Consider the following 27,925-nt stretch of genomic DNA (forward strand, 5'->3'; position numbering starts at 1 on the left):
TTCAACCCATTAAGTCTGCACCAACCTCTGAAGACCAAACCCCTCCCCCCCACATTAACAATGTCTGTTCTGAATTTCACGCTCCCATCTACCTCCAATAACCTTTGATTCCCTCGTCTAACAAGGAAACTCCAATCAACACTTAATACATTTGCAATTTATTGCTGGGAGAAGATTGCAGCTCATATCTTAAATAATGCATATGCAGGGGTCTTGTTGGAGTAGGATGTTGGGATTCACAATCAGGTAGTACAAATCAGTAGCTATAGGGTAGTCAAATCCTTCTACCCCATCCCACCACACTTTCAATTTTTAATTACTAAAATAGATATCCACACTGGGTTTGTTGCATTGGGACATACCCACGGGGATCAGTGGAAGTTTCCTATTCTACACTCATCAAATTGGGCACTGTTCAAGAAGCTAGTGTTAAAGACTTCCCTCCATTTTTATCCTGGAAATTTTATTGTTAAATAGTATCACTTTACCAGTGATTCTTCATTAGCAAGAGTGTGAAAGGTTTTCAGGGCAGGCACGAATGTGAAGTAATCAGATCATCATGATCTTATTGAATGGTGGAGCTGGCTCAATTCAATCTGTAAATTTGTATGAAGCAAAGTGATGCAAACAAGCTTTTAAAATAATTATTTTATTAAAATTGTATCAATTTATATGCTTCTTAGAATTAGTTAGACCATGTGCCCCAAACCACAAATCTTTACAGTGTTTCACAGTAATCATTTCAAAGCCAGCTATTACACGCATGCGCTGTCATTTTAAAATCAGTTTTTAAATGAGATCTATACATTGAAAATCAATAGAACCTAAGAAATAATGAGAGTATACTTTTAGATTTTACTCATGAGAAAGGAAATGGAACTGTACACTGATAATATGAGCTAGCATTAGAATACTGACTATTGAACAATAAGTAACTCATTGACAGGCAAATTAAGAACCGATTCTCATTTTTAGGACATTTAGGATAAATTATTCCAGAAAAAGTTGTTAAAATTATTCATGCAGAATAGATTCAGTTTGTAATAAATATTACGAAAAAACAGCAAGCTTTTTGGCAATATACAGAATGCAAACTCACAGCAATTTTATAATCTACCAACTGAAAGTTCATTTTACAGTATTGTTCAGACATTTTTGTAACAGGAAGCATGGTACCATAACAATCTTGTCTAACTAAGAAATGGATCCAACAATAAAACCTGCAAATCAGCTCAAAGCATTTTATGAGTCAACCTTAAAGGTTAGTGTTAATGTTAATGTTATCTATCAGTGTCCAAGTACTAATGTCATAAATGCTGTGATTAATTATCTTGCATGAATTAAATCAATCTCAGTTTACTACCTGAAATAATAAAACAAATATTTCACAAAACTACACACAAGGGTGAGAAGAGTGGGATGTCAGAGCCTCAGCTGGGAATGAGCTGGGGCTGAGGCTGAATTTCCAGGAAATGGCCTTTACCGAAGACTTGCTGTAGTATTCATAACTGTCATGCAGTTTGCAAGGAACAGTTAAGTGAACAGCATGACAATTTTCAAAAACTTTATAACTGTCAAGCATTTCCAGCTTCTCCCATCAGGAAAGAGTCAAAAATCAGGATGCATGTCACCTTGATTTATTACCCAGTTTCATTGAGCTGCAGTTCTGAAGACTCATACCAGATTTGAATCATTAGTGCTTTCACTCAATGCAGATGCTGATTGACTTATTGGGTTTCATCGACCACATTGTGCTTGGTTCACTAAATTGCTAAAGCGTCATTGTAGTCAGTTTATACGTATCTACTATAGCACACTGCCTTCTACTTTCAGGATCGTTGTTTTTAATTGTTTTTCACTCTCACTCAGCATCAATCTTTTATTATCCATTTGCCCTGATAATTATCTAGCTTTTGACACTTGTATTTTTTTTAAATTCACAGGTGGTACCTGGGCATCACTGGCTAGCCAGTATTTATTTCCTGTCCCTGGTTTACTGTGATGTGGTATCGTCGAGTTGCCTTCTTGAGATACAGTAGTCTGTGTGCTGTAGGTAGATCCACAATGGCGTGAGGGAGGGAATTCAGGGATTTTGTCCCAGCAACAGTGAAGGAATGGCGATATATTTCCAAGTCAGGATCGTGGAGGGAAGTTGCAAGTGACGGTGGGCCCAGGTACATGCTGCCCTTATCCTTTTAGATAGAAGTTGACGTGGGTTTAGAAGGCACCGAGTAGGATCTTGGGCAAATTTCTGCAGTGTATTTTGTTGATCGGACACACTGCTGTTCCTAAACATTTGTGCTAGAGGAAGTAGATGCTTGCAGATGTGATGCCAATCAAGCAGGCTGCTTTGTCCCAGATGATGTCATGCTTTGAGTGTTCTTGGAGCTTCAGTCACCTAGGCAATTGGGGAGTATTCCATCACACTTCTGACTTATACCTTGTAGACCGTGGGCAGACTTTGGGGGTCAGATGGTGAGTTACTCCGCAGTGTTCTTAGCCTCAGACCTACTCTTGTAGCCACCGTACATATGGTGGGTCCAGTTGAGTTTCTGGGCAGTGGTGACTCTGAAGATGTTGATAGCAGGGGATTCAGCGATGCTATTGACATTGAATGTCAAGACATGGTGTTTAGTTGGTCTATTATTGGACATGGTCATTGCTTGGCATTTGCGTGGCATGAATGCTACTTGCCATTTGTCAGCCAAGCCTAGATTTCCAGCTATAAAAATTAAATGAGTTTGTCAATACATATTTTGTTCAGGCAACACTGTTCACATTAATTTGCATTTATGTATTCACACGCCATTGTAAGTTATTCAGAACTCCTCTTGGCTTCTGAGCCACAATGCATGTACTTTCTTGATCACGGTCTGAAAATATACAAACAGTCATAGAATCACCGCAGGGCAGGAAGAGGCTATTTGGCCCATCGAGTCTGTACTGACCCTCCAAAGAGCATCCCACCCAGACCTAGAGAGACGTGGACACAATAGATGTAGAGAAGATATTTCCACTAGTAGGAAAGACTAGGACCCGAAAGCACACCCTTGGAGTGAAGGTGCAATCCTTTACAACTAAAATGAGAAGGAATTTCTTCAGCCGGTTAACCTGTGGAACTCAGTCTCCCACCTCTGCAACAATGAGTCATTGAGTGTATTTAAGATAGACATAGATAGGTCCTTAATTAGTAAGGGGATCATGGGTTACAGGAAGAAGGCAGGAGAATGGGGCTGAGAAACACATCAGCCATAATCAAATGGCAGAGTAGTCTAGAAGGACCAAATGATCTAATGCTGCTTCTACATCTTATGGCGTAATGGTTAAGCTCATTGAACCCTGATATACTTTCTCACCAAGGATGTTGCCTGCTGTGCTGAGTATTTCCATCATTTTTGTTTCTAATCAATTTCATTCTCCTATATTCATTGGAATACAAACCAAGTCCCTGCAAATAGTCTCTTAATTAATCCTCTAAACCCAGGTTATCACAGTGGTGAAACTGCAAAGAAGCCCTCCAAGGGAACACCATATCTATGACAAGCCTTCAGTGTATTATGTATTGTAATTGTTTATATGCAATCTGCAAACCCTTCCGTGAGCCTGAATGCTCTCATGATTAAATATTTAGACACTCCTATATCAGGAATGTTCCAGCAGAAACTTTGTAATGAAACAGCCAACATACTGCATTAACAAATGATAAAATTCCCCTGTATTACTTATGTAATAGGCAATTTTTTTTGCACTTATAATTACTTTTTACTCTCCTGGCTTTTTAGTAACTACTCTCCAAATGTAACATTAAAATTATACTTAAAAACATATCCCAAATTTCCAATCAACCTGCTCAGATATTATTACATACTTCTGCAGTTGGGTCTTGAACCTGTGGCTCAGAAGTAGGGACACTACCACTGTGCTACAAGAGTCCTGTTGCAGTATGCACGCACTTAGTGAGTTATTTGAAAGGTCTGCCTCCAAGATACAGTGCAATACCTATCTAAATCTCATGTCCTTTACAGGACTTATCCAAGACCTGAAAAACTGCTTCCTCAAATGAGTACTCTCACCGCAGAACTGCTGTGTGCTAAGTCACCCACCCATCCAATTCTTAACTATTTATATTTGTACTTGAAGTGGTAATGGGTGGCTTAAAAATCAATATACTTTATTTAATAGGAGGAATCACCACATATGCATCATTTATATTCCTCTTTCATCCATGGAGCTTGCTCCATGCAGCAAGCTCCAAGTTAATGAATTCGCTAAACTTCACACAAACGGCTCCGCAGAGATGGGTATTAAAATGTGATACAACTGAGCTCTTTATTAATCCTCCATGTTCTCTGTGAAATCATCAAATCACCTCTTGGTCTCTACTTATTCCATAATATTCAAAGTAACACAAATTCTACATCTAACTTTTATCATCTGAAGTACATTTGGCACCTTGAGAGGGAAAGTGCTCTTGGTGTAAAGATCTGTATTCAGATCTTCACTGCAACACAGCAAAAAGGATCTGGAGTGTATCCATTGCTGTACACTGATTTTGCTGCCATGATTTGATCCTTTTTCCACATTAAACTGCAACGGATACAAGTTCACAAGCACGTTTAGTTCATTTTTCAAGCAAGTCTAAATGCCACTTTGCAATATAATTACAGTTTAAGACAAACAATAAGTTAACAACTGAGGAGAAAAAGGTGGCTAAAAAAGCTTGAACTTCAACTATTTTCAATCTCCAGTTACTGCATTTAGTTATTAATCACTTCTCAATCTATACAAATTAAAATGTATTTATTCACATAACAAAAAGATAGTTCCTCAAACAAAAATAGGACACTATTAGGGTATTAGTGAGTTTGGTAAAGCCATCAAGATTATCCAACAAGATTTTAAAAAAAAAAAGCTTGTTGTTTTGGAAATTAAAACTCTACAAGCTTTGATGCAATTTATTAGAAAATTACTAGCTTTGTTAAGAAGTTACTTGATTCATAAAACCGCATACCATACCTCAACAATTAATCCCAAGTCTGTCCAAGAATTCAATATTGCTCCAACTGGAAGGCTCACTAGTATTTCCCTGACCTTCCTAGACAAGATATTTTTAAAAGAATTGTCTGATTAGGGATCACAGCTGACAAAAGCAGTAACCAACCCTTTCGTAGCTCTTTGTCACAATCACTGCTCTAACAGATCTTCCTACACTGAAAATGCAATAACCTACATATTTTTACTAATCCCACGTTTTCTGAAATCAAGCCCCAAAGCATCATCTGCCCATAATCATCCTTCTCAAGGCTCCAAAACTTGTAAATTCAATGAAGAAAACTGAAAGATACAGGCTGAGTTTTAAAATTCAAGTTTATGATCACCCAGGCACAACTTGCTGATTGTCTGATAACTCCAGTTCACTTGAAACTTGATACCTTTAAAGAGATAGGAAGATCAGATCAGTTTCAGATTATGAGGAATTTTGTAGTTCATCTTTCTAAGAATTAGCAAGGGACCTATTCCAGTGTAGCCTGGAATGAAGGAATAAGCAGGATAAATAAAGGACAAGCAGTAGATGTAATATATTTGGATTCTCAAAAGGTGTTTGATACGGCACAGCATATAAACCTACTTGACAACAGCCCATGGTGTTGGGAGGTGGCAGCGTGGGTAGTAACAATCGTGACTAGAAAATTGGATAAATAATAGTGGACAGTTAGGATAAAGGGGAAGACATTTTCAGAATGTCAAAATGTAACTCTTGGTCTGCGGCACAGACCACTGCTTGGGTCACAATTATTTATACTATATATTAGTGATTTGGATGAGGCAGATTAATGCACGTATGCCAAGTCTGCAGATGATAAAATTAGGATGGAAGGCAAATGGTGAGGATGATAGAGTGTCTTCAGAAGGATGTAGGCTAGTTAAGCAAGTGGGCAAAAACTTGCCACAGGGAATATAATGTGGGAAAATATGAGGTTATACACTTTGGCAGGAAGAATAGAGGAGCTAAAATATTATTTAAATGGAAAGATACTGTACTGCAGAAGGCTGCACAGAGGGACTTGATGGTTGTCATGCATAAATCACAAGAGCCAGAAAGAAGTTCAACAGGTAATATAGAAGGCAGATGGAATGTTAGTAATTATTTCCAAGGGAATGGAGACTAAAAATAGGGAAGTCTTGCTAAAACTGTACAAGGCACTAGTCAGACCACATTTAAATACTTTGAATTCTTTTGGTCCCTTTAAAGTAAGGAAAAATATATAGCCAGTGGAGGCAGTCTAGGAAAGGTTCACTAGATTGATCCTGAGCATGGAGGGATTTTATGAGGAGCGTTGAGTAGGTTAGGCCTCTATTCATTGGAGTTTAGAAGAAGGAGAGGTGAACTTACCGAAAGAGACAAGGTTCTGAGGGGGCTTAACGGGGTAGATGCCAAGTAGTTATTTGTGGGACAGTCTAGGGCCAGAGGCCTTAAACTCAAAGAAAGGGGTCCAATATTTAAATAGAAATGAGGAGAAAATTCTTCCGAGAAGGTAGCGACTCTGCAATTCTTTGACTATCGAGGCTGTGTCATTAAGCATATTCATGGCTGGAATCAAGGGTTATGGAGAAAAGACAGGATTGTGGAGTTAAGAAATATCAGATAGGACATAATTTCATTAGAGCAGACTGGATGGGCTCAACAATTACTTCTGTTCCTAGTTTTTTTTGATCTTCAGGTTCCTATTGTTGCTTTATAAATCAGGAGCTTAGTTTAAAAAATAATCAGAGGTTCATTTCTATCTAAAGCTTTCCATCATCCACTCATCACTCAACATTACCGAAAAGAATAGATGGAACAAAGTTAGATTACAGAATTCTCTATCTCCTGTTCCACTTTTGCTTCCAAGTAGAAGTTACCTTAATTCAGTAGCTTATCCAAAATAAATTAGTCCATCATTGGTTCACAGATGTCAAGAATGTACTATGATATCTGATGACATCTATTTCTGGTGCATACTCCAAAGGAGAATGGATTTATCATTCACCTAATGCCCTATCAGATGTTTTTCATTTACGTTAAGTTTTATTTTGTAGGAATATCAGACGTAGCTGCAGAAACTTAACACTTGTGCAGAACCAAGAGGAGGAAATAATATGAATCTTGACCCTTTGAAATATTTACAAAGTGTACAACGACTCTTAATTAACATCAACCATTAAATAGTCAAAGTTAATCAGGTATCAGGAAGTATACACATATACAAGTATAAGGAATAATATTGCTATGGTTCAATACACATTTAATGCATCTTATTTCTGCTCTCTTTCTCTGGCTATGGTTCTGCTAGCTTTCCTCTGTTAATAACCAACTATGTTGCATTATTTAACTGGCGACATTGCCAGAGTTTACATCTTACACTAATATAAATCAATCAATGAAACAGCACTAACTTGCAACAAAAGTCAAAAATCAATAAACAAAAGTCACAAGTGACTATAGAGGCTATTCTATTCTCAATGAAGTGCCCAATGTGATGGAAGAAGAAAGATCCCTAGTGTAGACATGAAACAATGTCCATAATGCTCACAACACCTGTCTATAGCATGGTCACCATACTAAACAAGTCCAAGACCAACATGCTACTTAGAAAAATCCCTCAACCAAAATTCCAACATTGTGTGACATACTTCTTATATGATTACGTTAACACACGGCCAATTGTTCCTACGATAGATCCATAACTAACAGCAACTGACTTCACAATACGAAGAGAGACTTTTGAGCTAGACGTAATTTGAGTTTGGAAAAACAATGCTCATAATTGTTTAGGAGATCCACCACCTGCTTCCTGAACCCTATTCCTGCTAAACTCCCGATGACAACTTCCTTCCTGGCTTCCACCATTAGGGCACAACTGTTTACTCAACTTGCACAGTCGAATCTGCCATCATCAACCCCTCCTCAAAAATTAACGTGATACATTTATGCTTACAAATTAATCACACTTTTTCAATCCCCCTCTCCTCTCAAAATTCTTTGAATGCTTGGTCATCTCCCAAGTTCACACCCCTCTTTCCTGACATTCTATATTTGAATCCACCTGATGAGATTTCTGCTCCTTCCGCAAAGCCTTTAAAACCATAAGGAAGGAATAGATAACTTGCATTAAAATAGTTTCTGCAGGCAATATGTCACAGAGTAAACCAGGGAGCAGGCTATCTTGGATCTGGGAATGGGTAATGAGCAGACTTGATAAATGACTTTAGAGTAAAAGATTGCACATGAAATAGCAAACATTACATGACGAACTTAATAAAAACCGAAAGAACTGCAGATGTTGTAAATCAGGAACAAAACCAGAAGTTGCTGGAAAAGCTCAGGGTGGAACTATAGGTTGATTAGCCTAACACCTATCGTTGGAAAAGTATTGGAATCAATAGCAGGGCTTTTGGAAAATCAAGCAAAGTCAGCACGGCTTAATGAAAGGGAAAATTGTGTCTGCCTAATTTGTTAGTGTTTTTTGAGGAAGTCTCAGAGCGGACAGAGGGGAACCAGCAGGCGTGTTGTACTTGGACTTCCAGAAGACATTGGATAAGTTTCCTCACAGAAGATTAAGTCATAAGATGAGAGTCCGTAGTATTGGAGGTAGTATCAATATAGTATCAACATGGATAGAGAAGCGGATAAAGGATGGGAGACAGCAAGCGTGGATAACTTTTTTTTAGGTTGGCGACCCATGACCATTTGGATTTCATGCGTATCAGTGCTGGGAGTGCAACTGCTTATGATACATATTAATGACTTGGAGGAAGGAAGTGAATATACCATAGCCAAATTTGCAGACAACACAAAAATTGGTGGAAGGGCAGGTTGCAAGAGAGATATTGATGGATTAAGTGGGCAAAACATTGGCAAAAGGAATATAATGTATGGAAAATGTGGAATTGTTCATTCTGGAAGGGAGAAAAAAAAAAACAGTATTACTGATGGATTAAAAACTGAAAAAAGCTGCAAAACAAAAGGTTACAATGTACAATACACAATGCTAGCACAGGTGCAGCAAGCAATCTGGATGCTATTGGAATGTTGGCCTGTATTTCAAGGGACGTCTTACAGCAACTGTTCATGATGCTAGTGAGACCACATATGGAGTACTGAACATAGAACACAGAACATAGAACAGTACAGCACAGAACAGGCCCTTCGGCCCACGATGTTGTGCCGAACTTTTACCCTAAACCTAAGGTCTATCTAACCTCCACCCATACCTTATACTATCATCTATATGCCTATCTAATAGCCGCTTAAATGCCCCTAATGAGGCCAACTCCACTACCCTCTCCAGCAATGCATTCTACGCCCCTACCACTCACTGAGTAAAGAACCTACCTCTGACGTCTCCCCTATATCTACCTCCACTCACTTTAAAATTATGCCCCCTCGTAATAGCTACCTCCACCCTAGGAAAAAGTCGCTGGCTGTCCACTCTATCTATACCGCTGATCATTTTGTACACTTGTATCAAGTCACCTCTCATCCTTCGTTCTAAAGAGAAAAGCCCTAGCTCTCTCAACCTTTCCTCGTAAGACCTTCCCTCCATTCCAGGCAACATCCTGTTTAAAAAAAAAACCAAAGAACTGTGGATGCTGTAAATCAGGAACAAAAACAAAGTTGCTGGAAAAGCTCAATGCAGTTTCGGTCCCTTTATTTAAAAAAGATGTTATTTCATTGGAGGCAGTTCAGAGAAGGTTCACTAAGATGATCTCCAATAGGAAGGGACTGTCTTATGAGGCCAGATTAAGCAAGTTGTGATGCTACTCACTAGAGTTTAGATGAATGAAAAGGGGTTTTATTGAGACATATAGGATTCTTATGGGGCCTGACAGAATAAATGCTGAGAGGATGTTTCTCCTCATGGGAGAGTATAAGACTAAAAGACAGATTCAGAATTAAGGGGTGTCAATTTATGACTGAGATGAGATTAAATTTGAGTCTCTTTGGAACTCCTTGCCACAGAGACCTATGGCAGCAGACTCCTGGTGTATATTTGATGGATGGACAGACAGACACTTGATCAGTAGGGGAACCAAAGGTTATGAAGAAACAGAAAAGTGGAAGTGAGAAGTGTCGGGTCAGCCACGATGCTTTGAATAGCAGAGAAGGTTTGAGGGGCCAAACAGCCTGTTTCTATTTCTTATGGGAGCAAGGGATCAAATTTAAGAATATATTGTTTAAAAAAAAAAAGGCAATCCAAGAGAGAAATCTCTTTGTATGGAAAATGATAAACTGCAATAGGAAGGAATAGACAGTATAAGTCTAAAAAACATACAAGGCTGGAGGCTACAAAAAACAAAATGGCAAAAGTAAAGGCTCTGTATCTGAATGCATGTAGCATTTGAAACAAAATGGATGAAATAAATTAGGACAATCTGATGGCTACTATAGGGACATGGCAGCAGGATGACTTGGAACAGGACCGGAATACTAACGGTGTATGAAACTTAGAAAGTAGAGGAAACAACAAAAAAAGTGGAGAGGTGGCTGTGTTATTTAATGATGGTATTATCACAATAAGACAGATGACCCAAGTTCAGGAAACCAGAATGGAGAAGTAGTTTGGGTAGAAATGTGAAATTACAAAGACAAATTTTCACTTGAGACAACATTGTCCAGGCCCACCAATAGTAACCACAGGGAAGATGGAGTATGAAGGAAGAAATAACAGGGGCTTGTCGGAAAAGTACAGCAATAATCACAAGGATGTGTTATTCACAAGTAAACTGGAAAAAAAATCAGATGGTCGAAGGTCACGTAGGTGAGAGGCTTGTCTCAGGATAGTGTCTACAAAAAGCACATTCTGCAGCAAATCAGAAAGCAACTTATACTAGATCTGGTATTGGATTAATCAATGATCTCATTGCAAACAGGGCCACAGATAGCAGGATTTATAAGATCACAAGAAATAGGAGCAGGAATAAGCTGTTCAAAACCACAAGCCTGCTCTGCTATTCAATAGGATTACGGCTGATCCGACACTCCTCACATCCATATTCCTGCATTTTCCCCATAACCCTTCATTCCCCTACTGGTCAAGAATCAATCTCAGCCTTAAATATACACAAGGACTCTGGGGACAGAATTCTCCATGACAAGGAGTTCCAAGGACTCTCAACCCCAAGAAATTCTTCTTCATCTCAGTCTTAAACTAGCACCCCTTTGTTCTGAGACTATGCACTCTAATATTAGACTCTCCCATGAGGAAAAACACTCAGCATTTACCCTGTCAGGCCCCTTAAGAATCCTGTAAGTTTCAAAAGATCATCCTTCATTCTTCTAAATTGCATGTTTGTCCCAAGCCATTTAGCCTTCACTCATAAGACAATCCCTCCATACCAGGATTGTCCTTGTGAAGCTTCCCTGAATTGCCTCCAATGAAATGATATCTTTCTTAAATAAAGGGACCAAAACTACTCTCAGTACACCAGCTACGGTCTCATTAGCACCTTGTAAAGTTACAGTAAGATTGAAATTTATAATTTATTAGAAGCAGCATGGTTACTGTTTTTGATCCACCAAAAACTCCAATCTTTTCCCAAACAGCTGCCCGAGTCTGAACCAGACTATCTGTAAACCTGTCATTTTAACAGGAGGTGAGATTCCAATTACATAGCCATACCGTCAATACAACTGTTTATTTCCAACTCTGTAACATCGCCTAATTGAGCTCACGTTCTGTTGAAACCCTCATGCCTTTGTTACTTCTATATTTTGCCAATACATTGCAATCATAGCTCTACTTTTTACCCTGTTTAAATATGCAGTAATTCAAAACTGTGGCCTGTGGTATATCTCAGAGGTCCTAAGTCTCTGGAATTCCCTCCCTAAAGTACACTACCTCTCTCTCTCCTCCATTAAGATGCTCCTTCTTTGACCAAGCTTGTTGCCATCTATCCTAATATCCCCATGAGGGTAAGTATTTGTTTAACAACGCTCCTGCAAATCACCTTGAAATGCTTAACTATATTAAAAGGTTCTATATAAGTTCAAGTAGCCATTAGTTGTTGTAGTAAGCACTTTACCAACATGTCAATGAGACAATTGTTTACAGAATCCTAGCCTCAATACCAAAGTCAGAGGAACTCAAGGGGGAAATCAGCAACAGGAAAGCAGTGGGGACATGTTAAAGGTACTGAAAGTGGTAGCTTTCAGAAGAAATACTTCCACATGCTGAGTTGATAGGTAATTCAAGAATTCAGATTTCATAGGCTAAAGGTTATGAATGCTGAAGTGCCAAGGCCATAGAACATTCAGCTTAGTAAATTATATTTCAAGCTTTCATTTTGGTTTAACGTTAATTTATACAAATAAAAATGCTGGGAGTGTTTCATATCCTGTGGATTCCTAAAACAATGCAATAGAAATATTAATAGAACCAGCTGCATGAACAGTATCCCATGGTTACTCCCTGATAATACGTAAATGGCAGACAGCTCACAAGGTACACATCCAACAACGATCTCCACTTTGGGCCTATCCTATTATAATAATGGAGAAAAGATTTATTGTATCATTCTTTACAACAGATTGCCAAGCCTTTCTGCAATTTTGTCAATTTCTCCTAACACCTCTATCAAACATCAAAAAAAGTTACACTCAAGACACAATGCAAGTTGTTGAAATGCAGTCTTGAACTATAATATTAGGCATGATGATACGCCATAAGATACACCAAATTCAGAAACGTCACACAAATCTTGACCAAGGCATGTAAATTACTATAACTTCACCCAAAATAAACTTATTTGTAATTTTAAGAAGGTGCTCTGGTTGATGTGTAATGATCAAAAACTCCAATATTTGTCCTGATACGTCATGGGGAATCCTTTAGACTATACAAAGAACATTAAGCTATTCAGAACAGCTTTGTTTCTTTTGGAATGTCGTTGTGTAACCTTTGGTTACAATGATTCATTGATAGATAACAACACAAAACACTGAGCAAAGATTGCTAAATCATGGATATATAAATCTCTAATGAGGCCAAAGGTGACTCCCTTCTTCCTGATCCCCTCAATCAGAATACCGAATCTTGCTCCGGTACAACCAATTTAAATCAATGCCCTTTAGAACTGCTCAAGAAACCACCAACATTCTAGCTGATGCAAGTTAATGTAGATCAATTCATACGGGCTGGATCACCAGGACCGGTGAGGGTAAAGGCTATTAGATGGAGCAGTAAGCCGGGAGTGCGTGATTGTTTAACCGTGCAGTTGTCCCAACACAACACATCATTCCGCTTCCAATTCTTTGACAGAGCTATCTAGTTGTTTCCACTCCCTGGTCTTGAGCCATACCTCTGCAATTCCCCATTCTCCCAGTATTTAGCTGATTGCCACTACTACTAAATCTGTTCTTCCTCTCCTTGCATTCAGATCATAAATGGCTGTCTCAAGAAAAATCTCTTCGTCCCCCTGGTGCTCTTGACTATCTTAAGTTTGCTTCCTTTAATTACAGACAATCCTGGCCTATTAACTGGTCATATTTCTTCTGGAGCATTCCATACAATCAGGCTGCACCGAGGAGTCTATTCGGCCCATCGCGCCTGTCCTGGCTCTTTGAAAGAACTCAAATGATACCACCCACTTGCTCTTTCTTCAAGGTCCTACAAACTTTCCCCTGCAAGTAACTTGCCCAATTCCGTTTAAGAATATTACTGAAGGCATTTTTTACACACACTGCATTTGCAGCAACGATGCAAAGCTCCTCTGATTTAAAGTGTCATCGTCACTGGGGAAGGGCTACAAAGATGAGGGTCTTTGAAGAAAAATCAACAGTACCTTCTCCTTCCTTCTTTTGACAGGCGGCCATCTTAACATATCCACCACCCCCTTAACCTGTTGATCAAGGGGGAGGAGGTCAGCAATCGAGCATCCAAGCATGAAGCGCGGCCTGGCCTAGGGGTGCGTTATTTACCTGCAACTCGGCCCTGTCCACCTCCCACTGCGTCCTCTCTATTTCGAAGCGGGCCCACTCGTGCTGCAGGAAGTGCAGGATCCCCGGAATGTTGTACTGCGGCCTCTGAGCTTCCCCCTCGGGCCCCGGTTGCTGCGCCGGCTGCAGGTTCCTGCTCCCGATCCCCGGGCCTCCTCCTCCTCCGCTCAGCACTGAGTTATTGCCGAAGAACACCCCGGCTCCCGGGTGTTCGTCCATGGCTGGGGCCCAAAACCCTTCGTCCGTCCCCTCGGCCTCCACGCCGGCGGCTACGACCACGACCGCGGTGGCGGTGACGCCGCCCCGGTGCTCGGTCAGTCCACCAGCCCTGGACTTCCTCTGGCCGCTCGGCGGCGCGCGCGGGGCCGGCCGTTAAAATTTAAAACGCGCCGGGCGTTCCATGACCTCGACTGGATCGAGCTGCTGCCGCTACTGCTGACGATGATGATGATGATAATGTTGTTAATAAAGCTGCTGCTGTCACCAACAGAAACCACCCACTTACGGTTGGCCACTGTCTCTGCCTCACCCACTGCTACTGGCGCATGCGCGTCCGTCGCACCAAACTTCGACCTTTTCTCACCCCCTAGACCCCGCCCTACCCGCCTCAGACCCCGCCCGCCCAAATTCCTCGGCCCCATTCTAAATCCCTCTAGCCCGTCCTCCTCAGACCCCCAACTCCACTCCAAAGGGAAAACCAAAGAAGTGCGGTGCTGGAAATCAGAAATTGCTGGATAAACTCTGCAGGTCTGGCAGCACCTGTGGAGTCAAGGCTCCAGTTCTGAAGATGGGTCATCGGACCCGAAACGTTAACTCTACTTTCTCTTCACAGGTGATGCCAGACCTACCGAATTTTCCCAGCTACTTCTGATTTTACCACCTCTATTGAGGACCCGCCCCCATCCTTAACCAATTTCCACCCCTCGATAGACCCTATCTACGCATGCGCTGACGTCACGCCGTCCGAACCCTTCAACCGTCTCCCAGGGCCTTTACCTCCCCCCCCAACCGCGCTTTTTGATTTAAACGCGGAGCCGACCAGCTTTGCGCCTGCGCTGGATATCCAGTTTCGCGCATGTGTATTCTCGTCCCTGACGGTGGGCGTCTCCTCTACTGGCAACGGCGCAGGCCGCCGGGTTCTGAGCCACAATGCGCATGTGTAAAGCTGTGCCGTCTTTTTTCGGGTCCTCGTACCTCCGGAGGGAAAGGCAACGTCGTGGCTATATCCAATGGAGAGTCTGTCGCCAGACGTGTTTAGTCAAAAAGTGAAACGTTGGACTTGGTCAATAAAAGAACAATTTAATCTCGGAAGTCTACTGTCCATAATCAGTAAAGTGACATAATGGTAGAACGCAAACACAATGGGGAACTCCAGACCTGTGTTTACAGAAAGACCACCCATATGGACCAGATACTCAATTATACCAACACCCATAAACAAAGCTGCGTCAGGATACTGTTTCGTACAACACATTGCAGCAACCCGGAACTACACAAAGCAGAACAGGAGCATCTATACAGAGTCTTCAAAAGGATTGGATACCCAAAAAGCACAATCCGCCGACAGACCACAACAGGAAGTCACAACACAACCAGACTCACTTAGCACCCTACTGTACATCAATGATGTTTCAGAGATGACCACAAGATTACTTAGACTCCTAGGTATCAAAGTAGCCCAGAAACCAACAACCACCCTATGACAGCTGCTGACAAACATAAAGGATCCCATACCCAAAACTGGTGTAATATACAAAATACCATGCAAGGACTGTGAGAAACACGACCCAGGCCAAATCGGAAGAAAACTGACAATACAGATACAAAAACACCAACTAGCCACCAAGAGACACAACCATTTCTCACTTGTTTGACTACACATTGACAACGATGGACAACACATCCATAATGGCACAAGCCAAACTGAGATGCGCCAGGGAATTCCTGGAGACCTGGTATTCTAACGGGAACTCCGTCAACAAACACATTGAATTAGACGCGGTGTACAAACCACTGAGAAACAGAACCAGAAGTGGTACCAAACTACCCAACAAACTGAGGCATATAAATAACAACTGGAACAGAACACCAATGCTTCACCAGAATTGCACTGACAATGTTACCTAGCAGGGTGATGAAACATCTGCAACCAAACCCACTGGCTTGGCAAATGTGTCTACAACCTGAACCAAAACCCAAGCTACAAATCTTCTCGAAAACTTTAAACACCTATCCAATCCCATTTTTCAGCACTTGGCCCGTAGCCTTTTATATTAAGGTGTTTTAGTTGCTCATCCAAATGTTTCTCAAAAGTTGTGAGAGTTCCCACCTGTACCACTATTTTAGGTGTTTGCTCGAGATGTGAACATAAATTCAAAACCCCTCTGAACCTCCTGCCCTATACCTTATTTCTAAGCTCTTTGGTTATTGGTCCCTCTACTAAGGGGAGAAGTTTCTTCCTATCTATGCCCCTCATAACTTTGTAACACCTCTATTAGGTCTCCCATTAGCCTTCTCTGCTCAAAGTAAAACAACCTCAGCCTATCTAGCCTCTCTTCATAGCTGAATCACTCCAGCCCAGGCAACGTCCTAGTGAATCTTCTCTGCACCCTGTGCAATGAGATCGTTCCTCTCATGCAGCACACAGATCTGCACACAGCACTCCAGTTGTGACCTAATTAATGTTTTACACACCTCCATCATCACCTCCTCGCTCTTGTATACAATGCCTCAAAAAAGGCTAAAATCCATATGCCTTATCTATCTTTACTGCCCTATTGCCTTCAAGGATCTAGGTACAGATACCCTTACGGTGTCTCTGTTGCTCTGTACTTCCGAGGGTTCAACTTGTACTCTGTCACCTTGTTATTTGTTTGAAAATGCATCATCTCATTTTTCAGGACTAAATTCTATTTGTCACTGTTCAGCTCATCTGATGAGCTGTGTATGTTATCCTGCAGACTAAAGCTTTGCTCCTTGGTATTTACCACACCATTTGTGTCATTTATGAACTTATTGCCCTTACGAACATTGCTTCCTGCAACTAAACCAATTTTGGATCCAATTTATCAAATTGCCCTGGATCCCATGGACATTTAGCTTCTTAATTTGTCTGCCATGCGAGACCTTGTCAAAAGAGTTATTGAAGTCTATGTAGACTATATCAACAGTATTACTCATCTACACACCTAGTCAACTCCTCAAAATACGTAATTAAATTTGTTACACATTATCTTACCTTGACAAAGCTGTATTGGCAAACCTTGACTCTCCATGTGGAGATTAATTCTGTCCCTCAGAATGTTTTCAAATAGTTAGACATGCTGGCCTGATGTTTCCTGGTTTATCCCTACCACCCTTTTTGAATAACGTACCATTATTGCCTGTAAAGCATTTTGAGAGCTCATGTGGTCCTGAAAATATTACATAGATGCAGTTATTTTCTTTCTTTAACAATTCAGAATTTGTGAAACTGAGTTTGTGGCAGGTTAAATTGAATATGTTGTTTTGATGAACAATCATAAACCTGAAGTTTATACATTATTGAATATTCTTATGTTTTCTATCTTTATTTTTGCTAAAGAAAAGGAAATTGTAAAAGCTGAAAATGTAAGCTAAAAACAAAAAGTGTTAGAAATACACAGCAGGTCACTTAGCCTCTGTATCAGCCAAGTCTTATTTATTCATAAATGCTAAATTTCTTGTGTGCAGTTACAACATTTTCTCTTTTTGTTGCAATTAAACAAACACACAAACAAACTAACAAGTTGAAGTGAAACAATTTGGTAAGATGAGGGTAGGGGTACATGTAGGTAAGAACCAATTGAAAATACAAGCTTGAATTGAAAGTTGGAAAGATGAAGGAGCAGCCAACGATCAAAATGTTTAACTGAGGCAAAAGCCAATATTAATGAGAATTGAATGGAATTAAACGAGATAAATTGGTAGGAGAATGGGCAGGGTGTAAAGTACACCAGGAAATGTACAATAGGGAGATGACTCCAATACAGATCAGACATTGCTCAGCAGGAAGAAAATGTGGATAAATGAAGAAAAGAAAGAAAATTATTGGGATAATAATTTAAAATAAAACCTACCCAAATACAGAAAATGTAGAGGCAATACAACAAAATTAGATAAGAAACACTAAGGTGAAAATTGGAGGAAAAATAGTCCAGCATCTGAGACAGAAGGCCATAACTTCATGTTCCCCTTTAGATACTTGAGCAAGTAGTTTTGGATGACACTTCCAATCCAGTACAAAGTGAGTGCTGCGCTATCAGAACTGCTATAATTACACTAAAAGACATGAAACCAATGCCTTGTCTCACCTCTCAGATGGTTATAAAATTTCCCAAGTCACCATTTGAAGAGGAGCAGGGAGGTTCTCAATATCCAGGCCAATATTGACCCCTTACCAAACATTACAAAAACAAATTAACCAGTGATTGTCAAGTTGCTGTCAGTGGAACTTTGTTGTGTATTGAGATTGCTTGCTACATTCACTGCAATACAATGGTAGCCACATTGCAGAATATTTTAGTGGCTGTAAAGCACTTTGGGGTGTCCTGAACACAAATATGCCTGTCCTGAAATGTGCCATTTTAATGTGAGTTTTTCTTTATAGTACTTTCCAAACATAAATTGAGTAAAATAATTAAGGAACGGTCAGTGTTGATCACACAAGGAAAGGAATCACACATGAGATAGGGCAAAAAAAAGATTGTTGGAAACACTACTTACGGGTTTTTTCTCAATATTTATCAAAGAATGTGGTGGTGGGAATGAAAGATCATAAGAGGTGCAGGAATTAGATTTAGAATTAGAATAGCTATTGGTATGAGAATAGGATTGAATAGGGTGGAAATGAAGGTGGATGTGATTATGTGATGTTGAGCAAAATCAGGGTGTGTATTGCAGAAACCAGCTCTAAGCACAAATTTTCAAACAATGAAACTTTGGCACAGGATTGCAATTTTGTTTAAATTTATCTGTTCATGGGATGTGGGTGTTGCTGGATAAGCAAGCACTTATTGTCCACTCCTAATTGCTGTTGAGAAAGCAGTGATGTGTCACCTTCTTGAACCACTGCAGTCTTTGGAGCGTGCGGGACACCCATAGTCCTATTAGGAAGGGAGTTTCAGGATTTTGACCCAGGAATGTTGATACAGTTCCAAGTCAGATGGTGTGTGACTTGGCGGGAGGGTCGCTTGCAGGAAGTGTCCTTGCCTTTTTGCATTTGCGAATGTAACATCTTTTTTCATGAAAAGATAAAGCTGTAGCATTTTGGGGATTTTATGTGCACAGACACGGTGGAGTTTATTTTCATTTATATTTTAATTTGATCATTAATGTACATCATTGTAGTGACACCTGGGGAACCATACCTTCCTCCAAGCTGAAAATAACAACTCACCACTACCGCCATTTCCTGCCACACAGCCAACCTCACATTCATGGTGCCACTTTCCAATTTATTCCATTGGTATTACCTTTGTTGACAGGTCTATAGAGGAACAAAACAGGCAGGAGGAATAAATATGGCACTTTCAAGTTAGCCATGTGTGATTAGTGAAGTGCCCACAAGATTCAGTGCTGGCGGCCTGAGCTGTCTATAATCTACATCAATGACTTAGATGAAGAGACAGATTGTAATGCATCTGTTTGCTGATGATACAAAGCTAGTGTGAATGTAAGCCGAGACGAGGACACAAAGTGTCTGCAAGGAGATCTGTGCGGATTAAATGAATAGGAACATGGTGGCAGATGGATTATTATGTGGATAATGATTAAATTTGAGGTTGTTCACTTTGGTCATAAGAATAGTAAATCAGAATATTTTTTAAAGCTATGAAACTTGTGTATAAATTCAAATTAGTACTTCTGGAATTTAAATCCCATCTAAGTAATGGTGACTGAAATTATCATTAATTGTCATTAAAAAAACTCATTTGGTTCACTGATGTCCTTTAGGGAAGGAAATCTGCCATTGTTATCAGTCTGGCCTATATCTGATTCTAGACCCACAGTAATGCGTTTGTCCCTGAATTGCCCTCTGAAATGGTCTTGTCACTTAGTTCAGCAGTAATTAGGCTCGAATAAAAAATTCCGGCCATATTACTAATGTCCCTAATATTATCAGGAGTTAAGGAGAATAAGAGGTGGTCTCATTGAAACATTCAAGATTATGAAAGGCATTGACACGGTAAATATTGAGATATTTTTGGGCTGGAGAATCTAAAGGAGGAGTCACAGGCTTAGGATAAGGGGCCAACTATTTAAGAAGAGATCAAGAGAAATCTCTTCATTCAAAAGCTTGTGAATCTTTGGAATTCTCAGCCCAAAGGTTTGAATTTGATTTGCTTTGCTTTGATTTATTACTGTCACCTATACCGAGATACAGTGAAAAGTATTGTTTTGCATGCTAACCAGACAAATCCTAATTTACATAAGTGCGACAGGGTAATAGAACAGAATGCAGAATATAGTGTTAAAGCCACAGAGGGGGAGTAGAAAAAATCAACTCTAATATATGAGAGGTCCAGACATATGTCTGATAATAGCAGAGAAGAAGCTGTTCTTGAATTTGTTGGTACGTGTTTTTAAACTTTTGTATCTTCTGCCTGGGGAAGAGAGTATAATCAGGCTGGGCTCCTTTCCCAAGGCAACAAGAAGTGTAGTCAGAGTCAGTGGAAGGAAGGCTGGTTTTCGTGATGGACTGGACTGCATTCACAACTCTTTGTAATTTCTTGAAGTCTTGGGTGGAGCAGTTGCCATGCCAAGCTGTGATGCGTCGGATAGTTTGCTTTCTAATGTTGGATATATTTAAGGCTGTGATAACAGAGTCTTGGTTTCTCAAAGAATTGAGTGAGATGTGGAGCAGGCTGGAAAATGGAGTTGAAATCCAAGATTAACCATGATCATGTTGAATAGTGGAGCAGGCTCAACAGACTATATGGTCTTCTCTTGTTGCTATTTATGTTCTTAAATGGCATTTATTCAAACACCTTTGGCAAGTTCACTTAAACCACATTACCCATATCAACCTGTTGTCTCGTCAAAAAGCACATTGTATTTAGTTAAACGTGATTTACCATTAACAACTCTGCTGGCTTCTTTATTTATCCACTTTTATCCAAATTACTGTTAATTTTCCAAATGATCATTTCTCAATACTTTCTCACCATTAAACTGACTGGTCTATGTTTGCTGGGCTTCTTCTAGCATCCTTTTTAAACAAAAATACATTTGCAATTTTCCAGTCAACTGGCACCACCGTGCATCTGAAAAGGATGTAAGATTACAACCATGACTCTGCAATTTCACACTACACTGTGTGTGAGCTGCTGCTCATGATGAAAGTTGCTTCCAGCATTCCCTTCCAGTGTACCACTAGTTTGGTTAGTGAGGTAGAAGAAAGCCACTTGGAGTAGATCCTGCTCAAAGTCTCTGTAATTATGTCCATCATATCAATAAACTATATCTTAACTACAAGAGACTACTCTAGTCAGATCAAGTGGAAACTAAGCAGGTCCTGTGCTTTCCTGCAATCGAAGAGGATGGTGGCAGCAATCTTAGACATGGGCTGCAGCTCACACAGTACAGTAAGCTGGCAGGCACATACAACAGATCAGAAACGCATCCCCTTTCTGTCCTTTACACTATTTTCCACTCTGTATAGGATAATTAACATCACCTTTTATCATTTCTGCATTTCTGATTTCTGTGGAAATTTGCTGCTCCACATCTTTCCCAGTAGTTGATGACCTATAGAATTCACAGTCATGTAATGACCATCTCTGTTGTTTCTTATTTCGAATAAAATAAATTCTGTCCTTGAGCCCTCCAGGGAATCCTCTCTGTCCTGTATTGCAATATTCTCCTAAACCAAAAGTGCTAGTCCTCTTCCTTTCTTTCTCCCCTTATCTTTCCTGGACATCCTATATCTAGGAATATTTGGGATCCACACCTTTCCTGAGCAAGGTCTCAGTTATCACTTAAACTTATTCCTGTGGGACCAATTGGACACCAACTACTAATCTTGTGTATTCACATACATGCATAGTAAGTCTAATTTAGACATGATTAGTCTGATCCCACCTAATACCTTACAATTTTTATTCTAGAGGTATTGCTCTCTGAATTCATTCTGTCTTTTTGCAATGCTGTAACTGGGTTCCCAATCTCCTATCAACTTAGTTTAAATCCTCCCCGGGGTTCATGCTCAACGTTTTAGGGAATAAACATGCTTTATGCAACTTGTCCTCAAAGCATAGCCCTGGTATAATTCTGGTGAATGTGCAATGCACCCATTCAGAGGGTCACTATGTCCTCCTTGAGAGATGGCCTTGGATGGAGTCTGAATGGTGAATCTAACGTTGCACTTAGTCTGCCTTTTCTCACTAAATTTTGGTTTGCCAATTTTTTCTCTCTCACTGTTCTTCTGGTTGTTATAGGTTGGCAAGACAACAAGCCAACTGTGGCTTCAAGCAGCAATTCAGAGAGCAATTTGTAAGGAAGATTGGCCCTTAATGCTGTCTTCAGCTCTATTAAAAGAGGCCCTGTTGAAAATGCATGGCCAGGAGGGGAAGATCACAACCACAGTGAGCCACAATCTGAGTGAGTATATAGTTTGGGGAATTTGGAGGCAGCATAGGACTAGAACTGGTAAATCTTTCTTCATTTCAATAGTTTAAAGTTCAGTAGTCTAATTAAAAAGGTTAATAAGGTAGCTAACTTATCTGGCTGAGGGACAGTTACGTCAACTAGTATCATACCAGAACTTTGAGACACTGGGGTAGAGGTGAGAGTAGTGGCCATCACTAAGGAGTAGGTGCTGGGGAAACTGAAAGATCAAAGATAGGTAAAATTACCCTGACTGGATGAAATACACCCCAGAGTTCTGAACGAGATAGCTGAGAAGATTATGGAGGCATTGGTCATGATTTTTCAGGAATCACTGGAGTCAGGGAGGATCCCAGAGGACTGAAAAATAGCTAATGTAACACCCCTGTTTAAGAAGGGAGGAAGGCAGAGACAGGATATTATAGGCCAGTTAGGCTGACCTCGGTCATTTGTAAGATGTTGGAGTCCAAAATTAAGGATGAGATTGCGGGGTACTTGCTTACTTACATGGTAAAATAGGACAGCAACGCACAGCCTCATCAAGGGGAGCTCATGACTGACAACTCTATAATAATTCTTTGAGGTGGTAATGAGCAATGAGCTACTTGAATTTCCAGAAGACCTTTGACAAGATACCACACAGGAGGCTGTTAAATAAGATAAGAACTCATGGTATTGGGGACAAGATATTGGCATGGATGGAAGATTGGCTGACTGGCAGAAGGCAGAGAGTAGGGATAAAGGGATCTTTTTCAGGATGGCAGTCAATAATTAATAGAGTTCTATAGAGGTCAGTGCTGGGACCAGAACTATTTATTTTAAATAATAACAATATGGATGAAGGAACTGGGAGTATTGTTGCCAAGTTTGCAGATGACAAAGATAAGTGAAGGGAGAGTGTTCAGTAAGTGGGGCGGCTGCAGGAGGGCTTGGATACGCTAGGAAAGTGGGAAAAGAAGTGGCAGATGGAATACAATATGGGAAAGTGCGAGGTTATGCATTTCAGTAGGAACAGTGGAGGCGTAGACAATTTTCTAAACGTAGAGAGGCTTCGGATATCTGAAGCACAAAGGGACATGGGAGTCTTAGTTCAAGATTCTCTAAGATTAACATGCAGGTTCAGTTGGCAATTAGGAAGGCAAATACAAATAGCACCCATTTCAAGAAGGCTAGAATACGAGAGCAGAGATGTACTGCTGAGGCTGTATCAGGCTCTGGTCAGACTGCATTTGGAATATTGTGAGCAGTTTTGGGCCCTGTATCTATGGATGTGCTGGCCTTGGAGGGGATCCAGAGGAGATTTACAAGATGAGGGGGAATCTGATTGCAACTTCCCAAATACCCGACAGGCCTGGATACAGTGTGCATGGAGAAGATATTTCCACTAGGAGAGACTATGACCTGAGGGCACAGGCTGAGACTGAAGGGATGACCATTTAGAACGGAGATGAGAAGGAATTTCTTCAGCCAGAGGGTGGTGAATCTGTGGAACGCAGTGTAGCAAAAGACTGTGGAGGCCAAGTCATTGAGTATATTTAAGACAAACAGACCGGATTAGGAAGAGGATCAGGATGTGGGGAGAAGGCAATAAATGGGGTTGATTACCATGATTGAATGGTCAAGCAAACTTGATGGGCCGAATAGCTCAATTCTGATCCTGTATCTTATAGTACCCCCCTCCCTTTTCCAGCCCTACTTCATCTTCCCTTTGTATGACCATCGAAATTCCTATTTTACCTGTTTGTCCTTACTTCCATCTCATTTTCAATCCTCCAGCCACTCTCCTCCCATTATACTTAAGGATAGATATGGCGGCATCATTTTTATTTTAACTGAAAACATAATCCCAAAGCCTGGCCTGATAATCAGGTGATGGGAGTTTGCATCCACCAGAGCAACTGGGCAATTTAAATTCAATTAATTAAATGCATTTACTCCATGATATCACCAGATTGTTGTAAAAACCCATTTGGTTGACCAGTGTCATTTAGGTAAGGCTATCTACCAACCATACCCTGTCTGGTCTACATCTGACTCTTGACCCACAGTAATATGGTTGGATTTTAAATGCCCTCTGAAACAGGCAATGTTGTAAATAGAGCTGGGTAATAAATACTGGTCTTGCTCGTGCCACTGAATCCTGTGAATAGAAAAAAAATCTCCTAAGGGCAAGTGGGAGAACACAGTCAACCCTCACCTTACATTCCTATAAGAGACTTGCTTTGCTTTCACCTTCAAACCATTTGTAATAGAAGGCAAATTAAGATGAGGAAAGACATTTTGTCTGTATCCCTCACACACTGATGTGGGTAAGTAGAAGGTTTACATTTTTATTCAACAAAACACAGGCAATATGATTGGAGATTTCCCTTTAAAAGACAATTTTTGATAAATGAAATAAAATTAGGACAGACTGTCTCAGGTTAGTGTGGTTTCTGAAAGATATAAAAACAAACTACATCAATTTGAACAGAGTAGTAATATGATTTTACTTCTCAGTCTGTCTTTAAAACAAGAACTTTACTTGAACCAAGTACTGCTTACCTAATACAAAACATGCTTATTGATCTACATTGGCTGCCAGTCTGGTACTGCTTCAACTGTAATATCTCACCAAACCCCATGCTGGCTTTGTCCCTCTCCATCTCTGGAATCTCTATCACTAAAGCTGGCTGAAATCTCTGGCTATTCCAGTTCTGGTCTCTTGCATATCTCTAGTTTTAATTATAAGCACTGACAGGCCATGCCCAAGGCCCAAGGTCTGGGAACTCCCCCAACTTCTCTCCACTTATAAGACCCTCATTGAAGCTTACATCTTTGAAAAGTTGCAGCATGCTGCTATGCAGAGGGACCTGGGTGTCCTTGTGCATGAATCACAGAAGGTAGGTCTGCAGGTACAATAAGTAATTAGGAAGGGCAAATGGAATTTTGTCCTTCATTGCTAAAGGGATTGAAATTAAAAGCAGAGAGGTTATGTTGCAGCTGTACAAGGTGCTGGTGAGGCCACACCTGGAGTACTGTGTGCAGTTTTGGTCTCCTTATTTGAGAAAGGATGTACTGGCACTGGAGGGGGTGCAAAGGAGGTTCACTAGGTTGACTCCGGAGTTGAGGGGGTTGGCTTATGAGGAGAGACTGAGTAGATTGGGATTATATTCATTGGAATTCAGAAGATTGAAGGGGGATCTTATAGAAACATATAAAATTATGAAGGGAATAGATAAGATAGAAGTAGAGAGGATGTTTCCACTGGCAGATGAAGCTAGGACAAGAGGGCATAGCCTCAAGATTAGACGGAGCAGATTTAGGACTGAATTGAGAAGGAATTTCTTCACCCAGAGGGTTGTTAATCTATGGAATTCCTTGCCCAGTGAAGTAGTTGACGCTACTTCAGTAAACGCTTTTAAAAAAAAAAGTAGATATTTTTTGAACAATAAAGGAATTAAGGGATACGGTGAGAACGCGGGTAAGTGGATCTGAGTCCACGAAAAGATCAGCCATGATCTTATTGAATGGCGGAGCAGGCTCGAAGGGCCAGATGGCCTACTCTTGCTCCTAGTTCTTATGTTCTAAGTGTTTAGGGATATTTTGCCAAGTTAAACAGGTATAATATAAATGCAATCTGTTGTTGATGGGTAAAGCTTTGGAAGATTCCACCCCTAATTTTTTTAGAATAATTTTAAAAAAGAAGTGACCAAGCATAAACTTCCTTAACTCAAAAAAAATCTTTAGCTCAGTAAACCTAGTGATACTGATGCATGTATCTTGAATATATTTCCCAACATGTATCAATCATATCATTTGTATTCAGACATATGAGGGGATCCAAAGGCTAGGTGTTTGGGTGACACCTTAAAGAAAACATGAATGTAAAAAATAAAGGTAATGCAACAGATGTGGAATGTTTCTGGTGAAATTTACATTATTTTGAATTTTAGACTTTGTAATCAGTTAGAGCCAAGTGAGCAAAAGGATAACAGTACCAGGCAACTGTATGACAGGTAGCCTTTGAGGGTGTTTTTATATTTTTACAAGCTAAGTTTCAATGATGTAAGAATATATTGAAGTAGGAGTATCGCATTGAATTGTTATAGAAGAGACTGGTCGCTGCAAATGATTAAAAAAATGACAATACTCTTTTAAAAAAATCTTCCTCTTTATTTATATCATTCTTTGTGATATAATTGTGATATCTATACACAAACAATTTTTAAACCATTAAACCCAAACTGCTTTCTTGGTTGAACAATTTACAAGCTAACAGAAATCATAACCTGTACAGAAGACATCAGGAGAATTGACTCAAACAGCAGGGAGAGGGGAAGTTTTAATACCTTTCCAAGTCAATGTGAAAACACCTCCAATCAATTTCAGAAAAAGCTCGTCTTCAGCTTGATGGTGGGTGCAGCTTGCACAGCTGGCTTGGCTTGCTGGCTCATAGCTTTGGCCCGGGAGCTGGCTTGGCTAGCTCGGATAGCAGCCTCTAACTTGGATTTGAGTTCAGGTGCTGCCCCCATCACCGCTTTGAAGGCGCTGGGGTAGAGGGGACCAATGCGCATGAGATCCTGCAGAGCAAGTTCGTGAAGACCCTTGGAGGCTGTGGAAGCTGAGCTGAAAGTCTTCTCATCCAGCAGGTATGAAATGAGTATGGGGACCAGAAGAGCAAGCAGCTGGGTCCCTGAGAAGGAAGAAGGCGGCTTTCGTTAGGGCAATAATCCAGAAAAGCTCATCACAGTGAGTATATACAATTATCAGAATGCAGCATTGTACTGATGTTCCTGGAGGCCCAGGCCAGGCTAATGATCCAGAGATCAGAGTTCAAAGTGATCACAACAATTTAAATTCGATTAGCTAACAGATCTGCAATGAAAAGTTTGTCTCAACAATGACAACCATAAAATTACTGGACAGTCATAGAAACCCATCTGCTTCAGAGAGAAGGAAAAGCTGCCTTGTCTACTTGGTCTGGCCTACATGGAGCTCCAGATCAACAGCAATGAGATTGATTGTCAAGCTATGTTTTGAACTGACCTGGCAAGTCACTCAAACATATCAAAGCCAAATTATTGAAAAGGTGAATAAGAATAAAATGTTGATTGATCATCCAGCATTGACCTTGACACTGAAAACAACAAAGCCACAGCATTCTTACTCAAACCTACAAGTCATTCTCAACTACATCTGGTGCCAAGTGCGACAGCCGTATTCTCTTGGGTCCAACGCCTTAGACTCGTCCATCATTATTGCCGGGGATGTTCTGTACCAATCAGCAGAACAGACCCACCAGAGGTGGTGGTAGCACAGTGGTATACAGTCAGGAGGAAG

At 40.4% G+C, this 27,925-nt stretch overlaps 2 protein-coding genes across 2 annotated transcripts in view; both read right to left on the minus strand.

The window, feature by feature from the left end:
• Positions 1-14,508, minus strand: part of strn (striatin, calmodulin binding protein) — a 126,075-nt gene extending 111,567 nt beyond the window's left edge. Inside the window, exon 1 of the mRNA XM_048596436.1 lies at positions 13,961-14,508. Coding sequence (XP_048452393.1) covers positions 13,961-14,197 — 237 coding nt within the window. The 5' untranslated portion in view covers positions 14,198-14,508. The remainder of the gene's footprint in view (positions 1-13,960) is intronic.
• Positions 14,509-26,737: 12,229 nt separating this feature from the next.
• The window catches only part of heatr5b (HEAT repeat containing 5B), a 100,481-nt gene continuing 99,293 nt past the window's right edge, over positions 26,738-27,925 (minus strand). Inside the window, exon 36 of the mRNA XM_048596579.1 lies at positions 26,738-27,278. Within this exon, the coding sequence (XP_048452536.1) occupies positions 26,971-27,278 (308 nt within the window). The 3' untranslated portion in view covers positions 26,738-26,970. The remainder of the gene's footprint in view (positions 27,279-27,925) is intronic.

The sequence above is a fragment of the Rhincodon typus genome, chromosome 5 (assembly GCF_021869965.1).
Source record: "Rhincodon typus isolate 14 chromosome 5, sRhiTyp1.1, whole genome shotgun sequence".
NCBI lineage: Eukaryota > Metazoa > Chordata > Chondrichthyes > Orectolobiformes > Rhincodontidae > Rhincodon > Rhincodon typus.